Consider the following 22,730-nt stretch of genomic DNA (forward strand, 5'->3'; position numbering starts at 1 on the left):
ACAGAGGGAGGAGGAAAAAGGGGGTTCCAGTGAAAAAGCAGAGAGGTGTGATCAATGTAAGGAGAAAAAGTAAGGGCTCCGCACCACCATCAAGTTATCAACTATGAGGCAAATCAGATTTGCAAAGGTTTTGTATTTAGGATGCAAACAATTTATTTTATTTTTAATCTATTTATTTTTGTTATTTTTGAGACAGGATATTCCTCTAGTCCCAGCTGAACTGAAATTCACGATGTAGCCTAGGCTGGCCTTGTACTCAGGGCAATCCTTCTGCCTTATCCTCTTGAGTGCTGAGACTGCAGGTCTGTGCACTACACTCATTTACAAACCAACCATGCAGATGGTGGGCACTGTGCATCCGACACGGTGAGGTGGGTAAGACTTAACATTTAACAACTGGTACCCGAGACGTCTGCAGTGAAGGGAGTGAGAGAGAACAACTGTACAGAACAAACCGGAGCACACGCACTCGAGGACATGTACAGTGGAGACGAGGGTCTAGCTTAGCTCCATTACCTCCGGACACTCGGAGGAGCTCAGCATCCCCTTGTCACTCGAGGACACGTACAGTGGAGACGAGGGTCTAGCTTAGCTCCATTACCTCCGGACACTCGGAGGAGCTCAGCATCCCCTTGTCACTCGAGGACATGTACAGTGGAGACGAGGGTCTAGCTTAGCTCTATCACTTCCGGACACTCAGAGGAGCTCAGCATCCCCTTGTCATATATTTACTTATCTTTTGGTATGCCGTGATGAGACCATCAGGTTGGAACTATGTTCACCCTGTGCTGGTCCCTCAAGAAACAGCTTTCAACATCTCTTCCAAAAGCACAACATACTTCCAAGACCACCAAAGACTGACCAGACATCCCCACAGACACAGGCCACACAGGGACAAGACAAAGGGAGTGGAGTTTATACCATGTTGTACTGCTGGGGCGGAGAGACTGGCAGAAGGACTTGGGGACAGGAGCTTGGAGAGAACTGAACAGGCTGCGGAGAGGGCTGCAGGGCCGGGACTGGCTGTGGACCAGCACAGAGGCGTGTGGAAAGGAAGAGAAAAGGATAAAAGGAGAGGCGGAGGGAGAGATGGGGAGGGAAAGGGGAGGAACAACAAGGTTAATCATAGAAGATATTTCATATGAACCTCATGGCCACTGCGCAGGCTTGGCCACAAGCCGGGGATAGCTTGTGGCTTTCACATCGCTAACAGACAAGCAATCTCTCCTATCAGAAGAGACCCAGTGTACTCTCTGCCCCATCAGCCACTCGGCGGACAGTGCAGCTCCTGAGCAATCTCAGGACTCTCAGGGCCAAGGTCTGTGACCTGATTCCAAGCAGAACTCTGCTAAATGCCCACTTGAGGGACTCCTGTGTGCTCTGCCGCGCTCCTTCTGTAGGAAGGGTCATCCAAGGGCAGTTCTCATCCAGAGACATCTCCCTCTAGAGGGAAGAAGAGGAATAGACACCCAGTAGATTCTGGATCCCAGCTACTTCTTGATCTGTGATGTTCGAGCTCCTTCAGGCTGTGAGGGTAGTATGAAAAACTGCCCTCATGAACAAATGGGGGTAAATTCAGGGTAAAATATAACCAGATTAGCTGTGGTTTCTATCCCTTAATCCCTTCACTAGCCTCAGGCAGGAGAATCTGTTTATTGAGAACATGTAGTGTTCTAAATCAACTAATTATATTTTCCTCATTTGGATTATCTTATCAATTCTCCAGTCACAGCCCCTGGAGGAGGAGGGAGGAGAGAAGGAGAGAGGGAAGGAAGAAGAGGGAGATAACATTTACTCACTGTTTCATGACAGCCTTACAAAAACATCTAGATAGGATAGCTTGTAATTGTAATTCCAACAATGCAAGTAAGGGTCAACCCGGGGACGCAGCTACGTAGAGTATTTGCCTAGCCATGCAAGGCTCTTGCTTCAACCCTAAGCAACAGTCCCCACCTCCAAAAGTAAGGTTCAGAGAAATTTTTTTTCCATGACAGGGTTTTTCTGTGTAGCCCTGGCTGTACTGGAACTCACAGAGATCCACCTGCTTCTGCCTCCCAAGTGCTGGGGTCAAAGGTGTGCGCCATGACCACAGTGTGAAAACCCAGGACTTTAGGACATGTGTTCATACCAGTTTATACTAAGAGTGTGGAGAGGGGTGAAGAAAAGGGGACTGGGGGCCTTAGCAGAGCATCGGACATCTAGATTTTTAAAAAGCTACTGAGAATCCCGAAGGACTTGGAGAGGAATAGTCTGGAAAATTAACTCAGCCCTACTGACAATCCTTGTTTTCTTTTGGTTGTTTTTTTTTTTTTTTTTTTTTTTTTTTTTTTTTTTGGTTTTTCGAGGCAGGGTTTCTCTGTGCAGCTTTGCGCCTTTCCTGGGACTCACTTGGTAGCCCAGGCTGGCCTCGAACTCACAGAGATCCGCCTGCCTCTGCCTCCAGAGTGCTGGGATTAAAGGCGTGCGCCACCACCGCCCGGCCCCAATCCCCGTTTTCTGTAAGCCAATGGTATTCCGAATGTAACTGCTGGCCAAGCTGCCAAACACTCGGTACAAATGCTGCCGGTTCCTATATACGTTTTCTGTTATCCTCACCTTCTTGGGAGAGGTTTACCTGGCGTCAGGCCTTACGAACAGCCAAGTGGTAAAACAACTCTTGTGAGTTTCAAATGGAGACTGAAGCTGGCGGTGGTGGCCCATACCTTAACCCCGAGTTGGAGGCCAGCCTGGTCTACATAGGGAGTTCCAGGACAGCCAGGGCTACATAATAAAGATTCTGGAGTTGTGGGGTCAGGAAAGAGAGGTGGAAAGGATGGTGCTCTTCTGGCTCCCTTCACCAGGAAGGGCCTTACTCACTGTTCTTTATGTGGATGGATGCATCGCCCGCATGCATGCCTGTGTACCACTCAGGTCCCGAATGCCCATGGAGACCAGAAGAGAGAGAGTACTTACTCCTCTGCAACCAGAATTGCAGGTGGTTATGAGCCACTATGTAGATGCTAGGTACTGAATCTGAATCTGTAAGAACGGCCAGTGAACCATCTCTCCGGGGCCTGCTACTGCCCCCCCCCCCCGCCAGGTTATTCTACTATTATCTTCTCGGACAGTCTCAAACTCCAGAACCAGGACATCTCTAAGAAAGCACAAGGACATCTGTTGCCACCTACTGGTGACTCTGGGACCCATGAATCGCTCTAGGGTTAAGGGGCTCTTTTACAACCTTCACTCCAGCCTATCAACTCAACAAAACATGGCCTCACTCCCTGGTGCCACCTGCTTCACTGACACACGAGATGCAGGTCTGCTCAGAGACAGGAAGCCTCCCAAGAGGGGCCAGAGTGCTGCTCTGCCAGCACAGCCCTGGGCCTGGGCCAGTGTCTCATCCTGGCACTCTCCAAGTTTTCTAAAAGGTTTACAACACAGTGGCACGTGTTCCACTTCCTTCTCTCTACATCATTACTTTATCTGAGACCAGACAATCATTATTCCTGTGCAACTTCTCAGCCCCACAGTGCTGACAGCCGTCAGGACAACAGAAAAGGGAAGGGGAAGGAAGGAAGAGAGAGAGGAACAAGGAGGGAGGCCTCAGGGGTGAAGTCTGAACGAGGGAGAGAACCAGCAGGACTGAGGAGGCCGAGGGAAGAAGAGAGGGCTAGAGAGGCGGTTAAGGAGGGAAACAAATGGTAGATGGTGGTGTAAGTTAGTAACCACCACACATGCTTCCGGGACACAAACTCACCAGGTAAGATTCTCTTGGGACTATGTGACCGTGAGTAACCTCCAGAGTACCATCCCGAGAGAACAGAGACCTCCGTACCAAGCGGTGCGGATCTAAGCCCCACCCCACCCCACCCCACAACTCATCCACTGAACTGCAGAGTCCAGGAGCGGGGCAGGGCTCGAGGAGAAGATAGGTTAGAGCCTATCACTCGCTATCTACTCCAGAATATTGGTCCCAAATGGTTCTTCTTCGACCTCTTTATCCCTTCGCCATTCCAGCTGTGTTTTAGGTGTGGATGGCAGGTAGAAGGAAAAGTCAAAAGATTAAGAGGGAGAAAAGGGAGCCAGACTGTATTACAATATATTTCAGGAAAGAAAAGAACGAGACAATGCTGGGACCTTAGGAAGTGAAATGGACACATACAAACCACAATGGGGGTGGCTGGAGGGAGAAAGTTTACCCATTCGCAGGCAGAGCAAAGGACCTATACACATGCCATGCCTTAGCAGGGGGCTAAGCTAACGTCAAGATGTAATGAGGGAGATGGTGGGTCATCCTGTGATCCCCCACTTGAGTTTCCAGTGCATGGTTACTAGGTTGGGAACTGACTTTTGCATCTAGAGAGGAGCTATATCTAAGCATATAGCTGGACTGAGCAGGGGAATGAAGGAGCCTGGCAGGTAAAGATCAACTTAAAATGGTAGCAGAAGAGAGTAAACAAATGGGCTTCTGACTACCAGAGAGTATTTTAGGACCAAACATGGGGCTCCAGCCATGAAGAGCTGTTTCTAAGACAGCAAGTGGCTATTCAGAATATTTTTTACTTTTTATAGGTGGGACAGCTCCAATCAGAATATTAAGACCCCACCAGAGAGAAGACCTTGCTCTTACACTGATGGCTTTCCTGGTCTGCACAGAAGCACAATATTTCTCAAACCCGGGTTAACACCAGCATCAACCAGGGCTCCATTCTGCAGCCCTGGCTGTCCTGGAACTCACTCCATAGACCAGGCTGACCTCGAACTCAGAGACCCGCCTGCCTCTGCCCCCTGAGTGCTGGGGGTAAAGAAGATATGGCTCTTGTAACGGCAAGTCAGACAGACAAGTTTTGGGGTCGTCACGTCTCCAAGGAAGGCCTTGCTCTGCAGCTCATGCCAGCCCCAGGCTCACTATGTGGCCTTGGCTATCTCCAAGCTTTGATCCTCCTGTCTCAGCTTCCCAAGTGCTGGAATTACATCATGTGGCATGCCACCTGCTCTGGTCTGATGTCTTACGGATACGTTGTGGGAACCTGAGTGTTATTCCTGCCCTCAATCAACAACTAAGTATTTTTTTTTAAGTTAGTTGAGAAACTCAGTTTCTGAAATCAGTAACAGACACGATTTAGGTTAATCTGTTACAGCCAGCCGGGCAGCTTGCAGCACAGTTATACCACATACAGTGCCGTGCTGACCTTCCACCGACTCCACAGCCAAAACGCACGGCAAGCTGGACATCGCGGTGCCATGGTTGGGCAGGGTTTTCTTTTGTCTTTGCTTACTTATTTATTTATTATTATTATTTTATTTGTTTTCTATTATCAGCTTGATACAGTACATATACCCAAGGAATGCTCAATCTTACCACAAGGACACCTGCTCAACTATGTTCATAGCAGCATTATTCGTGACAGCCAGAACCTGGAAACAACCTAGATGCCCCTCAACTGAAGAATGGATTTTTTTAAATGTGGTACATATACACAATGGAGTACTACTCAGCAGAGAAAAACAATGATACCACGAAATTTGCAGGAAAATGGATGGAACCAGAAAATATCATCCTGAGTGAGGTAACCCAGACCCAGAAGGACAAACATGGTATGTACTCACTCATAAGTGGTTACTAGATATAAAGCAAAGGATAACCAGACTGCAACCCACAGATCCAGGGAGGCTACATAGCAGGGGGGACCCTAGGATGACTGTGGCTTATAATAAGTTTTGGTTTTACTCAATCACTGGACAAGCCTCAGTGAAACATTTCACTATTAGGATAAGAATTTGTACTGTATCAAGCTGATAACAGAAAAAAAAGTATGTGTTTATGGATCAACATAACCAGTCAGACTACAGGTGGGAGGCCAGGAGCTGTATCTTCTCAAGTTCCATATATGGGCAGAGTGGGCAAAATCACCTTGTTAATTACACAGGACTTTAAAGGGACAAACTGCTAGGCGCACACCTCTGGGATGGCAGAGGCTGATGAACCTCTCCTTTACATAACAAGCTCCAGGCAAGCCAGGGCTACAGAGAGACTCTGTTTCATAAAAAAAAAAAAGAGGAAGAAATGTAAGTAGAGTTCTCAGGCTAGCCAAGTGTGACAGCACACACCTGTAACCCCAACACCTGGGAAGTGGAGCCGAGGCTACCCCCCAGCCTTCCACTTTAAGGCTGATATAGGTAGGCTTCAAGACAGCTGTCTCAACAGAGCAAAGTAACAAAACTTTGGCCAAACATTTAACCGTATTCTTTTCTCCCAACCACTAACAAATAATAAATGAAGGCAGGAGCAGAATACTTCCAAACACTGGCCCTCTCTCTGCCCACAGCACAACAGACATGGCAACCTCACTTCTAGAGCTCCCTGAATCAGAGCAGGCGCTCAACACTTCAGTGTGACTCACCTGTGAGATCATGGGATTACTCAGGGGTGGCTGTTGCTGAGGAGTGGGTGGGAGAGCAGGAAGTTGTTGCTGCTGCTGCTGCTGCTGCTGCTGGACAGTACAAGGGAGAAGGCCCCGGACAGACTGGGGTGAGGTGGCCTGGCTGCACACTTCTGGGGCACCTAGTGCCATACCTAAGGCAAAGAGGAGACCCACCCAAAGTTGTAAGTACAAACCATGAACGTAACTGTTCCTGAAGGGCCCAACTGCAGGATTTTATTTTTCCTTGCCTTTTATTACCACTTCCTTCTGCCCATCCCCCGCATTTACCAAAGATCTATGTAAGGGAGTCCACCTCTTAGCAGGTTTCTGCTCCCTAGAGTCAGGAACCACAGGGAATGCCAATGTCTGACTTGGGAATTTAACAAAATGTTCTACAGGGACAGGCAGGCAGATCTCTGTGAGTCTGAGGCCTGCCTAGTCCACATGGTAAGTTTCAGGACAGCCAGAGCTACATAGAGACCTGTCTCAAAAAAACACCACGGGACAGGAGAGGTCTGGGGGCAGGCAGCTTCACCACTACTCCTGTCTACTCAAGACAAGGCCCAGAGACCTTTGTGGATTCAAGAGATGCATCTCAGGGTGAGTATGGTGAGGTCCAGGCCAACTGCACACGGAGCTGGACAGCCCTCTGCTAAGACCGCAGCAGGAACGTGAGGTTCCACTTCCTCCTAGTGACTAACTCCCGCTAAAGCAGCAGTAGCAGGATGGTTCTAAATTCTGCCCTATGGCTACTACTAATTAGTTATGAACAGTTAAGACTTTACTATACTCTCATGGGGCACAGAATGAAAGCACCTGTCACTGATATCCTACCATGTAACCTTGCCCTGAGCCAAAGATCTAGCTCAGTTGAGAACACAAAATAACCAAACCCCAACTAGCCTTTCCTCCCTGCTTCCTAAAAAAGAACAGAAAATCAGTGAGGCAGCTAGATTTCAGAATGGGTAACGGATCCAAGAGACCAGCTTTCTCCTCGTCTGCCATGCTGTCGTTTCCAGGAAACCATCCCGGACCCGGCATGTTGTCCGCGGACGCTGCAGTACCTGGCCTGGAGGTCCTCCCTGCGCTGCTGCCTTTGCTGCTGTCACCTCGGGTGAGGATGGAGACTCCACTGAAGCTGCTGGCTTTGGTGACAGGAGGGCGCATGCTGCGGACGGAGCCGTCGGAGTCTGTGCTGCTCCAAGGCCGCGGCTCCAGGGATTTGAGTTCGCTGTCTGTGCTACTCTGTCGGCTGCTTGAGGTGCGGCTCAGCCCTTCACGGTTCCCCCTGCAGAAACCACAGTGGTCAGAGCACCCCCACCCCCCACTTCAGCAGAAGAGCCGAGAGAGAGAGTTCATTTTTTATTCTTTCGCTAACAAAGAAGTGTGGACACTGACTTCTTGTTAGTTGGTGGCCAACTAAGATTTCACGGAGCAGACAGAACAAGGCCCAGCACATAACAAAGAGCACAGAGGCAAGTCTGGAAGACAGTGCACTGAAAGCTAATTCAACACGGTGGATCCAAAGCGGATGGGAACCACACATACGGTACTGAGACTGACTGTGGTCTCTTTCCCACACCTGCAGGGATCTCATACATGCAAGGAACAGAGAGCAACACAAGGTAGCAGAGACTTCTAGGACTCCTACAAGTTACTCTTGGTCGAAGGTAGGAGTAGCCAGGGGTACGGGTCAATCTCACAAAGACCTCCCACACAGCATGCACCTGAGCCAGCAGAGGTACTGCCTATGAATATCTTTCCAGGGGTTGGAAGATGACAGTGAACAGTCTAAGTTGTTTCCTGAAGTTCCATGTTGATATCTGGGGACAAGACTCCACAGCCACCAAGGACTGAAGTCTTCAGGAAGATCAAATACATGCTTGGGACTTGGTAGAAAGGGGCAGAGGCTTGACTGTGCCTAACTGTATAATCTCACTACCCCAGGGAAGGCACAAAGCTACGGAGAAAGGAAGTCATCTGTTCTTACTGCTCTACAATGTCAGGCTTATCCTGGCATTAAAAGCATTGCCTGTGATTAGAAACAGCAGTATGCCACAAGATAGCCATTGTTTGCCTGAAAACTTTTATCCTAAAAAATTATTTATTTAAACATGTATGTTTTCCTTGTATAAATGTATGTGTATCATGTGTGTGCCTGGTGTCCAGAAGGCCTGAAGAGGACATCAGATTCCCTGGAACTGGAGTTATGTTTGGTCATGTGCAGTGGTGCGGGTGTTAGGAACTGAATCCAGGTCCTCTGCTCTTAACTGCTGAGCCATCTCTCCAGTCCCTGAAGATGTGTGTGTGTGTGTGTGTGTGTGTGTGTGTCTACGTGTGCATACAGACCTGAGCAAAGGGCACGTGTCCACAAGTGTACAGATGCCCAAGGAGAACAGGAGAGAGAGGATCCCTTGAAACAGGCAGTTGTAAACCAATAGGTCCAGGATCTGGGAATCACAACTCTGGTCCTCTGGAAGAACATCTCTCCAGCCCCAGTTTTGCTCTTTTGTGTTATAAGGTAGGTGTGTGTGTGTGTGTGTGTGTGTGTGTGTGTGTGTGCGCGCGCGTGTGTGTGTGTGCGCAGGACATGTGTGTGAAGGGCAGAAGTAGACATCGGGTATCTTTCTACAATGTTTTCATTACTACATTTTATTCAGTTATTTTGTGTGCATGGATGTATGTAGGTCAGAGGACAACTTGTAGGTGTGGTTCTCTTCTCCCACCACATGGAGCCCAGGCATCAAACTCAAGTTGTCGGTCTTGGTGTCTGAGTCACCTCACCAAAAACGTCCACCTTATTATTTTTTTCTTGAGACAGTGGCTCTCACTGAACCAGTTAGGCTGCTGGCTAATGAGCTCCACTGCCACGCCCAGGACAGGGGTTACAGATGTGCTACCGTGCCCACCCACTTCTTCCATACGGTCTCCATGAGTGCACAGAAAAACTTTACAGCCCTTCTACTGAGCACCCGCTGCTTCTTACTAAAAGCGAGAGTCCGCAAATTCCCTTCCTTCACGTTCATCTAACAACTACTACCTACTGGGACCGAATGTCACAATAACAAAGACTTTGGTATGTATATATTGGTGAATAATTTGGCAAAAACCATAGCAGTATGGGTTCCCTTCTTTTTAAGCATTATCCCACCAAAATCAAATAGAAAGTGTTATCCCTTTGCCTCAGTTACTGTGAGAGAACTAGCTTTCTTTCTTCCTTTCTTTTCCTTTCCTTTCTCTTTCCCTCCCTCCCTTCCTCTTCTCCCTCATACAGGACCCATCATCCTGCCTAGGCTGGCATGGAACTTGCTATGGTAGCCCAGGCTGGCCTGAAACTTCAAATTCTGTTGTCTCTGCCTCACAAGTGCTGGTACTGCAGGTATGTGCCATGAGTGGCTTATGGTCACTTTTTTAGTTTCTATTAACCATGCCACCCATGGAGAGCTAAGAACACACCAGCACAACACGCCAACTCTTCTTTCCTACCCTAAGTATATATAATCTCATGCTTCTCTCTAGATAGTTAGAATAAGGGATCATAACAGATTTCTGTTTTCTTCAAAACTTAACCTTTTTTCTTCAGACACCAAGAACAAAAAGGGAAACAAACATCAATCAGAGATTGTTCAAAACCAGAATCAGGCTTGAAGCAAGTCAGTAGCTCTGACTCAGCCAGGATATTCAAGACGCAACAACAATGTGTGTCTGTGGGTTAACAGCAGTGCTAATGGATGAGGCTGCTCATTAGACATTAGAGCATGGATTCTGTTCGCCTTATCCAGCTGAAACATTCTATTACATATCAGGATAACCCCGTCGTTTGCGCTCTCTTGAGGTAGACAGCAAATAAGTTCTCTAAATGGTACTTCTCTACCTAACCAGCTTCTCCAAGGCAGATACAATCATATGCTCAAAATGTGGACTGTCTGTTAATTTAATAAAGTATTCCCTTGAGAGAGAATCTAGAGAGAAAACAGATCAGTTTCCTTCTCTATAAATAATCATCTCACTAAAAATATGGCAATTTGGGAGAGCCACTTAAATTCAATTCTGAGGAATGGATTGGGTTGTCTGCATGTTAGAGAGATGAGATAGAAATAAAGAACACTCACACATCATGTTCTTAATAAAATCAGAACTAATTTAGGCTAACTCAGCCTAACCTCTGTCATTATTTCAAGATGGGGTGTATGTAGCCCAAGCAGGCCTCAAACCTGCTATAGAGCCAAGAATGACCTTGAACTTTTGACCCTCTTGTCTCTACCTCCTCAGTGCTGGGATTAAGGTCTAAGGTGTGCACCACGATGCCCACCCTCACACGGTGCTGGCCGCTGGACCCAGTCCTCTGTATCCTGGGTGAGTTCTCTATCAGCTGAACTGTATTACCAGCACTTAACCGAGGTTTAAAAAAAAATGCTGGGCTGGAGAGATGACTCACAGGTTAAGAGCACTGGATGCTCTACCAAAGGTCCTGAGTTCAATTCCCAGCAACCACATGGTGGCTCACAACCATCTACAATGAGATATGGTGCCCTCTTCTGGCCTGCAGGCAGAACATTCACTGTATACATGATAAATAAATAAATCTTTTTTAAAAAAATGCTTTGTTCTTAAACCTTTGCGTCTTCTTCTAACTTATTTATTCATTTATATGAGGCAGGGTCTCACTGTAGGCCTGGCTGTCCAAAACTTGCTATGTATTCCATGTTGGACCTTGAACTCATAAAGATTCTCCTGACTCTTCCTCCTCCAAAGTGCTGGGATCAAAAGTGTGTGCTACCGTACCTGGCTGTTTACTTTTAAAAAGTTTTATTTTTATTTTGAATTAGGTGGCTATGTGGATGTCAGTAGGGGGGGTATGTGCATGCAATGCAGGTGCCCATGGAGGCCAGAAAAAGGTGTCAGATTCCCATATTGCTAGAATTACAGGCAGTTGTGAGCCACCTGACATGAGTGTGAGGAACTGAACTCGGAGTCCTCTGCAAGGTCAGTACATGCTCTTAACTGCTGAGCCATTTCTTTGGCCCCTTTTTGTTATTTTTTTTCCACATTTATTGATTTGCATGTGTATGTAAATGTCAGAGGACAACCCACAGGAGCTGATTTTCTCCTTCTGCCATGGGATCCTGGGGGCTAAACCCCAGGCACCAGGGCTGCCATCAGGGCTGGCAGCAGGGGCACGCGTCTGCTGAGCCAGCTCACTGGTCTTCACCTAGGTCTTTAATCAAAACTCAGTTTGATTTTTCAGCTTGAAAAAAGATCTGGAGAGGTGAGGTCTGCACCTGCTCACCAGCTTCTCCAGCTATTATCTGCACAGTTGGATGCAGCCTGATGCTCACAGGAGAGCACCGTCCTTAGCAGTGAATGGGAATGAGGCTTCAAACAGAACACAGGTTTGAGAGGAGGAAGAGATGTTAGTAAAGAGCTGGTGTGGGACAAGGAAAAGAGCTGGACAAAAATCAGCCTCAGTTCTGACACATACAGCCAAGTAAACCAAGGCTGGGGATGTTGTCACTATGCATTTGTTTCCTTGATTGACAGCGGAACCAGATAAGATACATTTTGGCAACTATAAAGCATGTTCACACATAGAAGTGAGTTAAAACTACGTATGATAGGTACTCTAGGATGATTACGACTGCAAAATGTATACTATTGAGCAGAATTTTCATTTTTTTAAATGTGAGAACTTCACGAATCTTTGGTACCATCAACAATGTAAAGCACACTCTGCCTCTGGTTTTCAGATGGACCTCAGGGTGGCACCGTCCAGAAATAAAGAAGACCAGAGTGGCAGGAGAGGTTCTCAGTGGTTGAGACGACTGGATGCTCTCCCAGAGGACCTGGGTTTGATTCCCAGGAGACAGACAGACACACACACACACACACACACACACACACACACACACACACGACTCACAACTGTCTGTAACTTTTTTTTCAGGGGAATCTGATGCCCTCTTCTGGCCTCTGTGGGCACTGCATGTATGTGGTGCATAGACACATGCACGCAAAATATCCATACATAAATCTTAAAAAAAAAAAAGTTTAAAAATATGGAAATTCTTTTTTTTTTTTTATAGGTATGTTTTTCTTTTTGGGTATGTGTAGCAGAAGGTAGGGTCACAGGAAAGTGGAATGTGGAATTGGAGAGACGTCCCCCTCAAGGTTCAGTGATAGCTTCTCTGTTGAAGATATAATAAACGTGTGTGTGTGTGTGTGTGTGTGTGTGTACGTGTGTGTGTGTGTGTGTGTACGTGTGTGTGTGTGTGTGTGTGTGTGTGTGTGTGTGTCTTTGTCTTTGTGTGCATCCAGTCCCTTGGAGATGGAGTTATGAAGTGCTTGTGACCCACCTGCTGTGAGGGCTGGGAAAAGGCTTCAAGTCTTCTCTAAGAATGCACCCTGGTAACCACTGGGCATCTCAGTTTAACTAGCTTTAGGAAGACCAATAAGGAGAGGACAACAAAAGCCTTAGAAATGAGACCTATAGCCAGGCAGTGGTGGCGTATGCCTTTAATCCCAGCACTCGGGAGGCAGAGCCAGGTGGATCTCTGAGTTCAAGGCCAGCCTGGGCTACAGAGTGAGTTCCACGACAGGCTTCAAAGCTACACAGAGAAACCCTGTCTCGAAAAAACAAAACAAACAAACAAACAAAAACCAAAACAAAAGAAAAAAAAAAAAGAAATGAAACCTATATTTTGAGTTTCCTAGGACATTTAGGATTTAAAAAATGGGAAAACCCTTTGGAAAGAGTACTGAATTACAGGGTTAGATATCTATCTTTTCTGAGGTCATCTTCTATGTTATACTATCTCAAAGAGAAAACTACATAGAGAGACATTCACATATGTATTTGTGTAAGTGCATATATTATCTTTCCTGGAGATAAAAATAATCCCTGTTCTGGGTTCAGATATCAGCTGTCCACACCTTTCCACAGATGAGCAAAGGCAGTCAGCAGATACCCATCCTTTTACCTTACAATAGGTGTATGTCTGAAACGTTTAAAAATGCCCAACCCCAGCCAACTTGTGGGAGGAAATAGTCCCTACCTGTCTCAGACGCACTACTTGTTCCCCAACGTCATCTACTCAGGACTAAATGAAGTGACAACAATAAAGTCACCGAGAAGGAGTCTTTTCTTTCCCCAAAGGGAAAAAGAAATCCAGTGTAGCAAAATTCACAAATTTAATTATTCTACAAGCAGCCATGCATGGAGCAAAACCACTCACTCACTGAAAAGATTACAGCAAAACAAAATTAAAAGTAAAAAGGAGAGATACAGATCACACACAGGTACCTAAAAATCTGCCTTCTCTTGTGAGAGCTAGAAGAAAAGGCTTCTTTGGAGAGTCTGTTGGTTAACATCAAAACAAAACAAAAATAGTATCATTATAGGATTACATTAGCCTCACTGATAAAGCTGAATGATAAGAGAGAACATGTAAATGGTACTAACCTGACATCACTTAGATATCCGTTCTGGCCAGTCTAGGTGAGGGAGAAAATGGAAAATAACTCATAAGAAAATAATAAGGTGTAACAGAAAAGGATGTCCATGATGCTATGACTACCCACGGTCTTCAAACCAAAGCTCTCACCCCACCAACAGGGGAGAGGGAGCAAGGCCAGGGTAACCCCCTGCTTTACCCCAGTCCGACTTCTCACCTTGAATAGGAAAGCACCTGGCATTTTCAGCCTTTCCAGTGTTTAAAATGAAGGTTGATAAAGGGAGGATGGAGAGGAGGAAGAGGAAAGCTACAAACCTAATTATCTCCTTTTTCACCTCTACATTTAGTGAACTGACTGTAATATTGACGCATTGTATTGTAAGCATGTTCAAAGGAAGGGAGGCATGAAAGGAAGCTTCATTTTTTGGAAGTTAATCTCAGTGGCTGTTCTCTTTCTGCCCTTTACATTTGCCCAAACAAAAGGTGCTCTGACTTGAGCCCCATTATGGGTGAGATATTGGGGATGCAGATAACTGTTTGGAGTCTAGAAACAAACGAGGACATCCAAGTCTGAAGCAGCCTACTGGGACCCCATTTTCTGACAAAGCCACTGAGCTGAACGAAGTGAGCAGTGCGGTGGACTCCCCAACCTCAGAAAAAGGCACCAAGAGCATCCAGTGTTGAGCATGGTGGTGCTCTGCACAGAGCAGAGGCTCCATTGGGCAGCTTTCCCAAGACACAGCTCAGGCTCGAGAGAAGGCCGCCGCCGCAACCGCAGCAGCATTTCCATCCGAACACCCTTCTTGGCACTTCCCATTCTGGGCCTGCCTCCTTGTCCTTGCTCTACCCTTAATCACTCCCTCTTACTGGGCAGGTTCCTCTCCACATGGAATCTTTTGGAGGATGGCGGGCTTTGGCCATTTCTCCTCATCTATATCTTCTGAGATTCCCGAGGCCTCTACTACAAGAGCTAGGAAGTACTGAAACGAAAGTGATAAATCCATAAGGATTTAACAAAGAATACATCTATTAGTAGAGGCTTGAGACTAGAAATCAGGAGGAAAAAGGAGAGAAGAGCTAACTCTGTCTTTATTATGGCAGCAGGCAGGTATGTTCCACTGTGGCTGACCACTAGCCCCAACGTCCTAAATAAGCTGTCTGTGCTTCCAGATCATGGGGCTCTGCAAAGGGCTTGACACAGTGAGGCAGTCACTGTCCATGTCAGTGAAGCAGAGGATACAGACAGCTAGGCTGTCACTGCAGGCACGACCTAATCTGAAGACCCAGAGCAGAGTGAGCGCTATCAAGAGGTAGCTTCCATTAGGTTATGAACACGGACTCTGGAGCCAGACTGTCTAACTAGCAAGGTTTAGGAGGTTGCTACCAAACCTCTCCGTGTCTTAGTTTCTTTATAAAGTGAGAAAAATGTTTAAAACGATTTCACGGACCTGTTGTGAAGACATGACTTCACCTATATAAAATGCTAAGAATAGTGCCTATAAGCTAGTAAGTACTACACAAGCATTTCTAGTCACAATTCAGGGTCATCCTGGTCATAACCATGGCCTCTTGCCTCTCACTCTACCCACCTGGTGTGCAGGTGATGTACTCAACTCTTTGAGGAGGGATAATTTAGAGGACAGACTTCTGACTCAGAATGGAAGTAACAGAAGGTAAGAAGATTGCTTCTTGAATTCTAGGCCAGAAAGCTTGTTGTGTGTCCCTTTCCACTAAGGAGAGACACTATTCTTCTGAGTGAGGTGGAGATGAAAAGACACACACATGTTGTCTGTGTGTGTCTGTGTGTGATATAAAAATGGGAGGGGTGTCTGATGAGAGAAGAAGACAGAGGAGTGGGAGGGAATTAGTGTCCATCCACATGATTTCACTGCCTTTGTTGCTAATCTGACAGTAAGATGTTTTCCTAGCTGGATCCACAGGTTCTGGAGAGCTGTTTCTCTGTCGCTCATCTAAACTCTTTCCTGAAATCCTGCTGTCCATCTCCTAGACTAATAGGCAAAGGTAACCAGACATAGGGGTAACAACTACATTTGATATGGCCCACAGTTCTTAAACATAAATTTACCTCAACTGACTGATGCTGCCTTTTAGACCATGGAGTCACTCCCTTTCTAGGAACAAGGTAAGAAACACAGGAAGAAGGAGACTCCCCACTCAAGTGGTGACTGAGGGGACAGGGTGTCCTGTGCACGGGGAATGTGGGACCTGGAAGGATGATGCTGGAGCAGCACTTTAATAAAGCATTAACACATCCTAAAACAAGCTGGCCAAACAAGACGACTGTGGAACCTGTGTGGATTCTGAGTCTTCTACCTAGAAGCCAAGACGCAGAACAGACAGTGGGCGTCTACAAGGCGAGCTGGAGGAGCCGGGATAGGCAAGACTTAGGGCCCTTTTATCAGCTCTGCCAAAAACCATTTTTCTTTCCAGTCTAGTTATAGTTACCAAATTCAGCCACTCCAAGTTTCGGTTCTCTCTGTATACCATACAGCAGAATGTATTCCAAAATACAAATAAAACCTGCAGCTTCCCAATAAGCCACATTCAGGGTTAGAGGTCAAATCTGGGACTGACTGATGTTGGTTAAAAAAAGAAAAAAAAAAAAAAAGAAAGAAAAAAAAAGAAAAGAAAATCAACAAAAAGAGCCAACAACATTCATGGCGGGTTCATTCCATTCACAGTTCCAAGGTTAGCGCTACGAGCTATGATCTGACAACTCTCAGAAACTACACTTACCTCTCGGGCAAATATTCTCTCTCGGACCCTTTGATATTCCTCCTCTCTCTCTTCTATTGACTTGCTCCTCCTTCCATCCTGCAATGGAACTCTGATCTAGATCGATGAGCAGAATTAAGCTAGTTAAGTTCTCCTCGTACTGCAAGCTCACTGCACACCAGCAAGGAAGAGAAACCGGGAAAGTTTATAGTTGCCATCAAAAAATGGAAAATAAAGAAATAAAATTTCCAGTCCTGGACAGGTTTCACTGGGTACATCTGACCATGCAGTTTGGGAGATCAGCTTTTCTGGATGGTAGAGGACTTGCCATCCCCCCAACCCCCAAATATCAAGAACAGCAGCTCTTTGTAAGGGTTGGGTTGCTTCCCTGGAGTAATCAGGTTCTGTGCAGTCAGTAAAGATAAGAAAACAGCCCTGGGAAAGCCAACAACAGTTCTTTAGAGGGCAAGCAGGGGGAAGAAGGAAGCTGACCAGGGCAGAGAAGGAAGTGTCTGGCAGAGCTGGAGGTGGAGGAGGCGGTCCACAGAACTAGCCCTCCACAGGATCCCTTCTTCTGGCACTAGTACATGTCCTCGAAACCCGAGTCAGACACGGCTCAGCAAGAGGGTCTCTCTCGGACATCACCTCAGAGGTGAAGCTAAACTCCAAGACTAAGCCTTTTTCTCACCTTAATTAGAGCAACGGAAGGAGCTGAGGAGACAAATTACAGACATAAAGAACAAAGAGAACAGAGCGATACAGAGGAGAAAAGAACACCACAGAAAGAAATGAGTAGAAAGGAACAGAGGCATGAGTACAGTGAAGAGAGAGGAAGACAGAAAGGGAAGAAGGGGTGGAGGACACAGAACTTGTGTTCTCTGACTGACAGAGAGGTGACCAATAGGATGTCTCATGGGCAGATGACCTCACTTCCCATCACTGCTTTTCCTCTTCAACTGCTACTGTGAACGCTGTCCTGGGAGGGTGTGACAGAGAACCCTTCACTACAGTGACTGCAAGGTGTTCTGAGAGGGAAGGCACTGGCCAATGTCATCACGCCACAGACAACCCCGACCTGCAGTCAGATGGGAAGCACTACAGAACCCACTGCTCTGGGCTAATCCTCTATCTTAATTACCAGTTTCCAAAGGCAACCCAAGACTTCAGGAGTCTTGACTCTGATTAGATAGAGTCCTCACCATTCTTTAGAGTCTATATCGCACTAAGCATCTCTCACCAGTTCTAGTACAAGGAGACAGAGACCCTCAACAGCTGCTCAGCCTCTAGCACTGATAAGCCAATGGCAAGGTAGAAAGCACAATGGGGTGTCAAGGTGAACCCCAGCTCTTCTGACTCGCAGTACAGTGACTTCAGGCAAGTAACATAACATCTCAGAGACTCAGTGTTTCTATGTGTAAAGTGGGGTTAATAACCCCATTTACACTGGGTTGTGGAAAGGATCAAAAGAGGCAGCATATACATGTTTAAAGCAAAGCCCAGCTAAGGGAAAAACCAGCGACACTCTGTTTTTTACTGATACCACAGCAGAAAGCACACAGAATCTACCCTGCTCGGGACCAAGCTTGAAGCTGTGAGATGGAAAGTTCACAACAGAACAGATCACCTTCCACTCCAACGTGCCTCTAGGCCTGAACACTCCCTGACCCATGGGAAAGGGGCTTGGGGAAATGTAGAGAAGGGCATCAGGATGGAAAGGCTCTTTCTTGTTTTACAAAAATTTGTCTTTTTGTAGTTTTCTTTGCTTTCAATCAGACCCAGCGTGTTTGTCCACATTAGACAACGGCACCTTTCTTAAAAGAAGGTCTCTTTCATATTCAAGCAAGCAAGAAAGGTCCTGGTCCCAAGACCACATAATATTTCAAGAAAACTGATTTTGACTATAGAAGTAAGGTATTATTATACAGTTTCTATTCCTTACCAAGACTCATATTGGCTCTACCCAACCATATTCTTCAAATCTCATTCCCCTTGGAGGACAAGCAGATGCAGGATAACTCTAAACTAACCCTCAATCGTATGCTATTTAAGGGGAAGAGGTCAGAGCAGCAGCCAGACCCACCATAAACGAAGGGATAGGACAGTTTGTTAATTTCTTAGTTCCATAGGCATGTATCACAAAGGGACCTGAGTTCCCAGCACGGGAAGTCAAATTAACTCACCTTGGTAGAAGGAGGTGGGAAAAAGATTAAGGAGTTTGCCAAAAGGGATCAGAGATACCTTTATAACTGGTTAAATTAGACCATAACTTTGCCAGTTCAAGGCTAGTCCTCAGCTAGGACAAGAATGGAAATGGGATAAAGTAGCTTTGGGTAGCTCTCAATGTAAACCCTATGGGTCAGGCGGAGGTGTTGGGGGTGAGGGGAGACAACACTGATGTCAGCTTTGGGTAGCTCTCAATGTAAACCCTATGGGTCAGGCGGAGGTGTTGGGGTGGAGGGACAACACTGATATCAGCTAGATCAAGGCTGACACAGGGAGGGGCCTTGTTTTGTACAAAATGAAATGTAGTTAGAAGTTAGTGGCAGACCTAAAGAATTGTAGGCCAAATGAGATCACCCAGCAAACCTGAGCACCGTGTCTCTCTGAGGGCAGCATCCAGCTCAACAACTGCAGTCAATCCTCAGGGGTAAGCCAGACCCAGCTCAGGAGAACAGCTCTATGCATTTTCATTCTAAGACATTTTCCATTTCCTCCACCCCCCAAATTCTTCTCCCTTCCCAGTTTCTCTTACTGCAGTCTCCTCTAGGCCCACCCCTTTCCATTCTTCACCTGGTTATCATCTCGGTCCATACTGGCATCATCTCTCTTGAGGATGAATCTCTGTTGAAATTCTGCATTCTTCTCATCTTTTATGTGTTCTGAGAACCTCTGTTCAGGGCTGAGATTTGGAAAGAAAGGAAGGAAAAGGCCTTTACACTAGGGAGGAGAACTTCTAGGCAGAGATCTTCCAAATTCCACACCCTCTACCCAGGGTTTTGGTGTCACACCAAGGTTTAAGTGAATCTTTGAGTGTAGTCTCCTGTCCCCAGCACCTTTTTCTGAGACAGTCCCTCCTGTGGTCTAACCCTGACCTCCTGGCCCTTCCGCCTCCCTCCACCTTCCTGAGTGCTAAGACTACAGGTGGGCACCGCTCCATGAGCCCCGCGTGTGACAGCGTGTCCTTTAAAGCTGTGGCGGTCCTGTCCCAGGTGAACAGAAGCCAGGGCCAGCTTCTCTACTCAGAGTCTACCTCTAAGACCTCACAGGAAGTAGGAACTGATAAGACACTCCTTCCTGCCCCTGGAAGAGACATCTGGATTCTCTATCTTCCTCTTCTCCCCTGGCAGGTTGTCCCATGAGACCTTCCCAGGCCATGGGGTTCCCCTTACATTCTCGTGTTGCTGGTTTTGTTGATGATGACAGCTTTCCCGGTCTGATCAACATTGTGGTCCATCCCGAAATAGGCAGCTACCCGGTGTAAGAGCATCCGGTGATAGGAGGTCATCTGAGGGAACTTCTTGAACTGGTTACTGAAGGGACACCGGGGGTAAAAAGTAAAAGAAGACAGCCGTAGAAGGGAACCTATTTTCCTTAAGGAGACTCAGACACCCATACAAAAAGTACTCTGTGAGAACAGAAGTCTCTCTTGGTATTTTGCACATTAACTTGTCCCAGTCTCTAGTAATACTAGCCGTTCCCACTCCATGATGCCGTTTCTTAAGGTCTTACTTCCACCCACCCGAATGTTGTTAGTCAAGAGAAATGGGGGAAGCAGAGTAGTATCTGGGACAATACCTGGCTGCTAAAACAATATGAATTCTTTTTGGCTCAAGTTTATATAACTGATAAACCCTCCCCTGCTTTCATATATCTGCTGTTAACCTATTCAGATTGTTTCTACCAGAGCTGGACATGGTTTCTATCCAGTGTCCCCTCCCACTTCTAAGTGTATTCCATAAAAGTGACTTACTTGTTGTCATTGATAAACTCCAGAATCTCCTGTTCTAATTTTAGCAGCATCATTCTGTCCCTGTTTAAAAAATATTAAAACAAAACAAAACAAAAAAACCACAGCCCTCCCACAGACATTAAAAGTAGGGACTGAAAACCAACTTGTTCATCACAAAAACTGAGGGGTCTACCCAAACTCTAATAATGACCGTAACACAGAGGCCAAGGAACCTCCCTAAACTGTCCTATGTTCTGAAAAAGAACACCAACTCAAGTACATACTTTGTATATCTTTCCTAATCACAGACTTTGTTATGCACATAGCAATCTATTTATCAGCAGCCTATTCATATAAACACATAATTTATGCTTGCAAATATAGGCATTATTCTATATCCCACCCAGTTATTCAAGGGTTTTAAAGCAGTTATGGTTTTGCTTATGTACAAGTCAACTAGTTGTTCCTTTGGGATTTTTAACTAGTAAACACTCAAGTCTTCAAATTTCTTAGTCATTATACTCTTCTTACACAAAACTTTTCTCAACTCTTCAAAACACAGAAATCTCAATGTGAGCATTCTGAGTCCCTCAAAAAACTAAAACTCTACTTCAGAAGAACTAAGAAGAGATGAGCATTCTATACTCTAATAACAGAGAAATGCTGAACAGCTGACTGCCATGAACGGGTCCTGGGGTCCTCCCTATCCCTTTCCCCCTTACATAGATCCTGTCATTACCTTGGGTTCTTTTTCAGTGTGTTGACAAGGAATTCATGGAGGTCTATTCCAGTGGAGTCGGTATATTCTTGGCTGGAGTCTGGAACCACCACAACACAAGAAATTGAAAAGAAATGTGGAACTGCTTGCATGGTATCTAATTTCAAATAAAATCCAACATTTAAACAGCCATTACAAGACTAGGAGACTAGAACCAAACTCCAAGCATGGACTTGAGTGACATTTACTGACAGCCCTGTGTCAGCTCCTATCACAGACCGGGCGTGGTAAAGCACTTGCCGAGCATGTGTCCGGTCCTGGGTTCAAGTCCAAGTACTGCTAAAAAGGAGAACTCGTGGGCTGTGGAAACAGCTCAGTGGATAGAATGCAGATCCTTAGCACCCACATAAAAGCTGGTGCTGGGGACAGAGAGTGAAGACAGGTGAATGTGTGGAATTTACTGGCCAGCGCCAGTGTGGCTCAATCAGTTTTAGGTTCAGTGTAGAGACTTGTGTGACATTTTGTTTGTGTTCTGACAAATAAAGCTTGCCTGAAAATCAGAGGGCAGAGCTAGGCACTAGTTAACCATAGAGGCCAGGCAGTGGTGGCACATACCTTTAATCCCAGCACTTGGGAGAAAGAAGCAGGAAGATGAGGAGTTCTAGGCCACCCTGGGCTACATGAGATTGAACCAGTCTAAAAGAGAACAGAGCCAGGTGGTGGCTCTGTTTAATCCCAGCATTTGGGATCTCATGTCTTTGATCCCAGCACTAGGGAGGTGGAGATAGGATCCCGCCCATTCAGTCAGAGGATTCAGAGACAGGACGACCCAGTCCAGTCTGAGGATTGTAGAGACAGCACCTCATTGGGTTAGAGCTTTTGTAGAGGTAAGAAGTCTCTGGTGGCTGCTGCTCTGCTTCTCTGATCTTTCAGCTTTCACCTTGGTATCTGACCCTGGGTTTTTATTGTTAAGATTAGCTAGGATCATGCACCAGAAACTGTCTCCAAACCTAAGGTGGAATGGCTAGTTAGATGGCTCAGTGGTCAAGGTGCTTACTGCACCTGGAAACCTGGATTTGACTCCCAGAACTTCCACAGTGGAAGGAGAGAACTAACTCCTGAAAGGTATCCCCTGACCTCCACATACACACATCACACACACAATAAATAAACACAGAAATGTGTAAAAAAAAAAAAAATTAAAATAAGGTCGAGGGCAATAGGCACCTGACCTCAACCTATGGCTTCCACATGTGAACATGTACACATGCATATCCTAGCCCCGCCCCAAACAAAACCATCACAACAACAGAAGGAGGAAACTGGGCTAGAGTGTTATGTAATATTACACTAAAATATTACTCAACATTGGCAAATATGTGCTGAATGTCCTGATCAAAACACAGCAGGTTTTATTCTACCTAATAAAAACAAATTACTTGGGGCTGGAGAAATGGCTCAGCGGTAAG

The 22,730-nt window shown here is 46.2% G+C and overlaps 1 protein-coding gene across 18 annotated transcripts in view; it reads right to left on the reverse strand.

Annotated features, from left to right (window-relative positions):
* Nucleotides 1-22,730, reverse strand: part of R3hdm2 (R3H domain containing 2) — a 121,093-nt gene that overhangs the window by 14,494 nt on the left and 83,869 nt on the right. For 8 of the 18 annotated variants that reach the window (XM_059245433.1, XM_059245423.1, XM_059245421.1 and 5 more), the window contains 9 exons: nt 21,283-21,361; nt 20,565-20,624; nt 19,984-20,124; nt 19,385-19,493; nt 16,616-16,711; nt 13,867-13,898; nt 13,708-13,761; nt 7,472-7,695; nt 6,387-6,559 (listed from right to left, as the gene is read on the reverse strand). In XM_059245433.1, coding sequence (XP_059101416.1) covers nt 6,387-6,559; nt 7,472-7,695; nt 13,708-13,761; nt 13,867-13,898; nt 16,616-16,711; nt 19,385-19,493; nt 19,984-20,124; nt 20,565-20,624; nt 21,283-21,361 — 968 coding nt within the window. Of the gene's footprint in view, nt 1-921; nt 1,024-6,386; nt 6,560-7,471; nt 7,696-13,707; nt 13,762-13,866; nt 13,899-16,615; nt 16,712-19,384; nt 19,494-19,983; nt 20,125-20,564; nt 20,625-21,282; nt 21,362-22,730 lie in introns of all 18 variants that reach the window. The other 10 variants (XM_059245427.1, XM_059245425.1, XM_059245429.1 and 7 more) reach the window with 6 other exon arrangements.

The sequence above is a fragment of the Peromyscus eremicus genome, chromosome 18 (assembly GCF_949786415.1).
Source record: "Peromyscus eremicus chromosome 18, PerEre_H2_v1, whole genome shotgun sequence".
In the NCBI taxonomy this organism is placed as follows: domain Eukaryota; kingdom Metazoa; phylum Chordata; class Mammalia; order Rodentia; family Cricetidae; genus Peromyscus; species Peromyscus eremicus.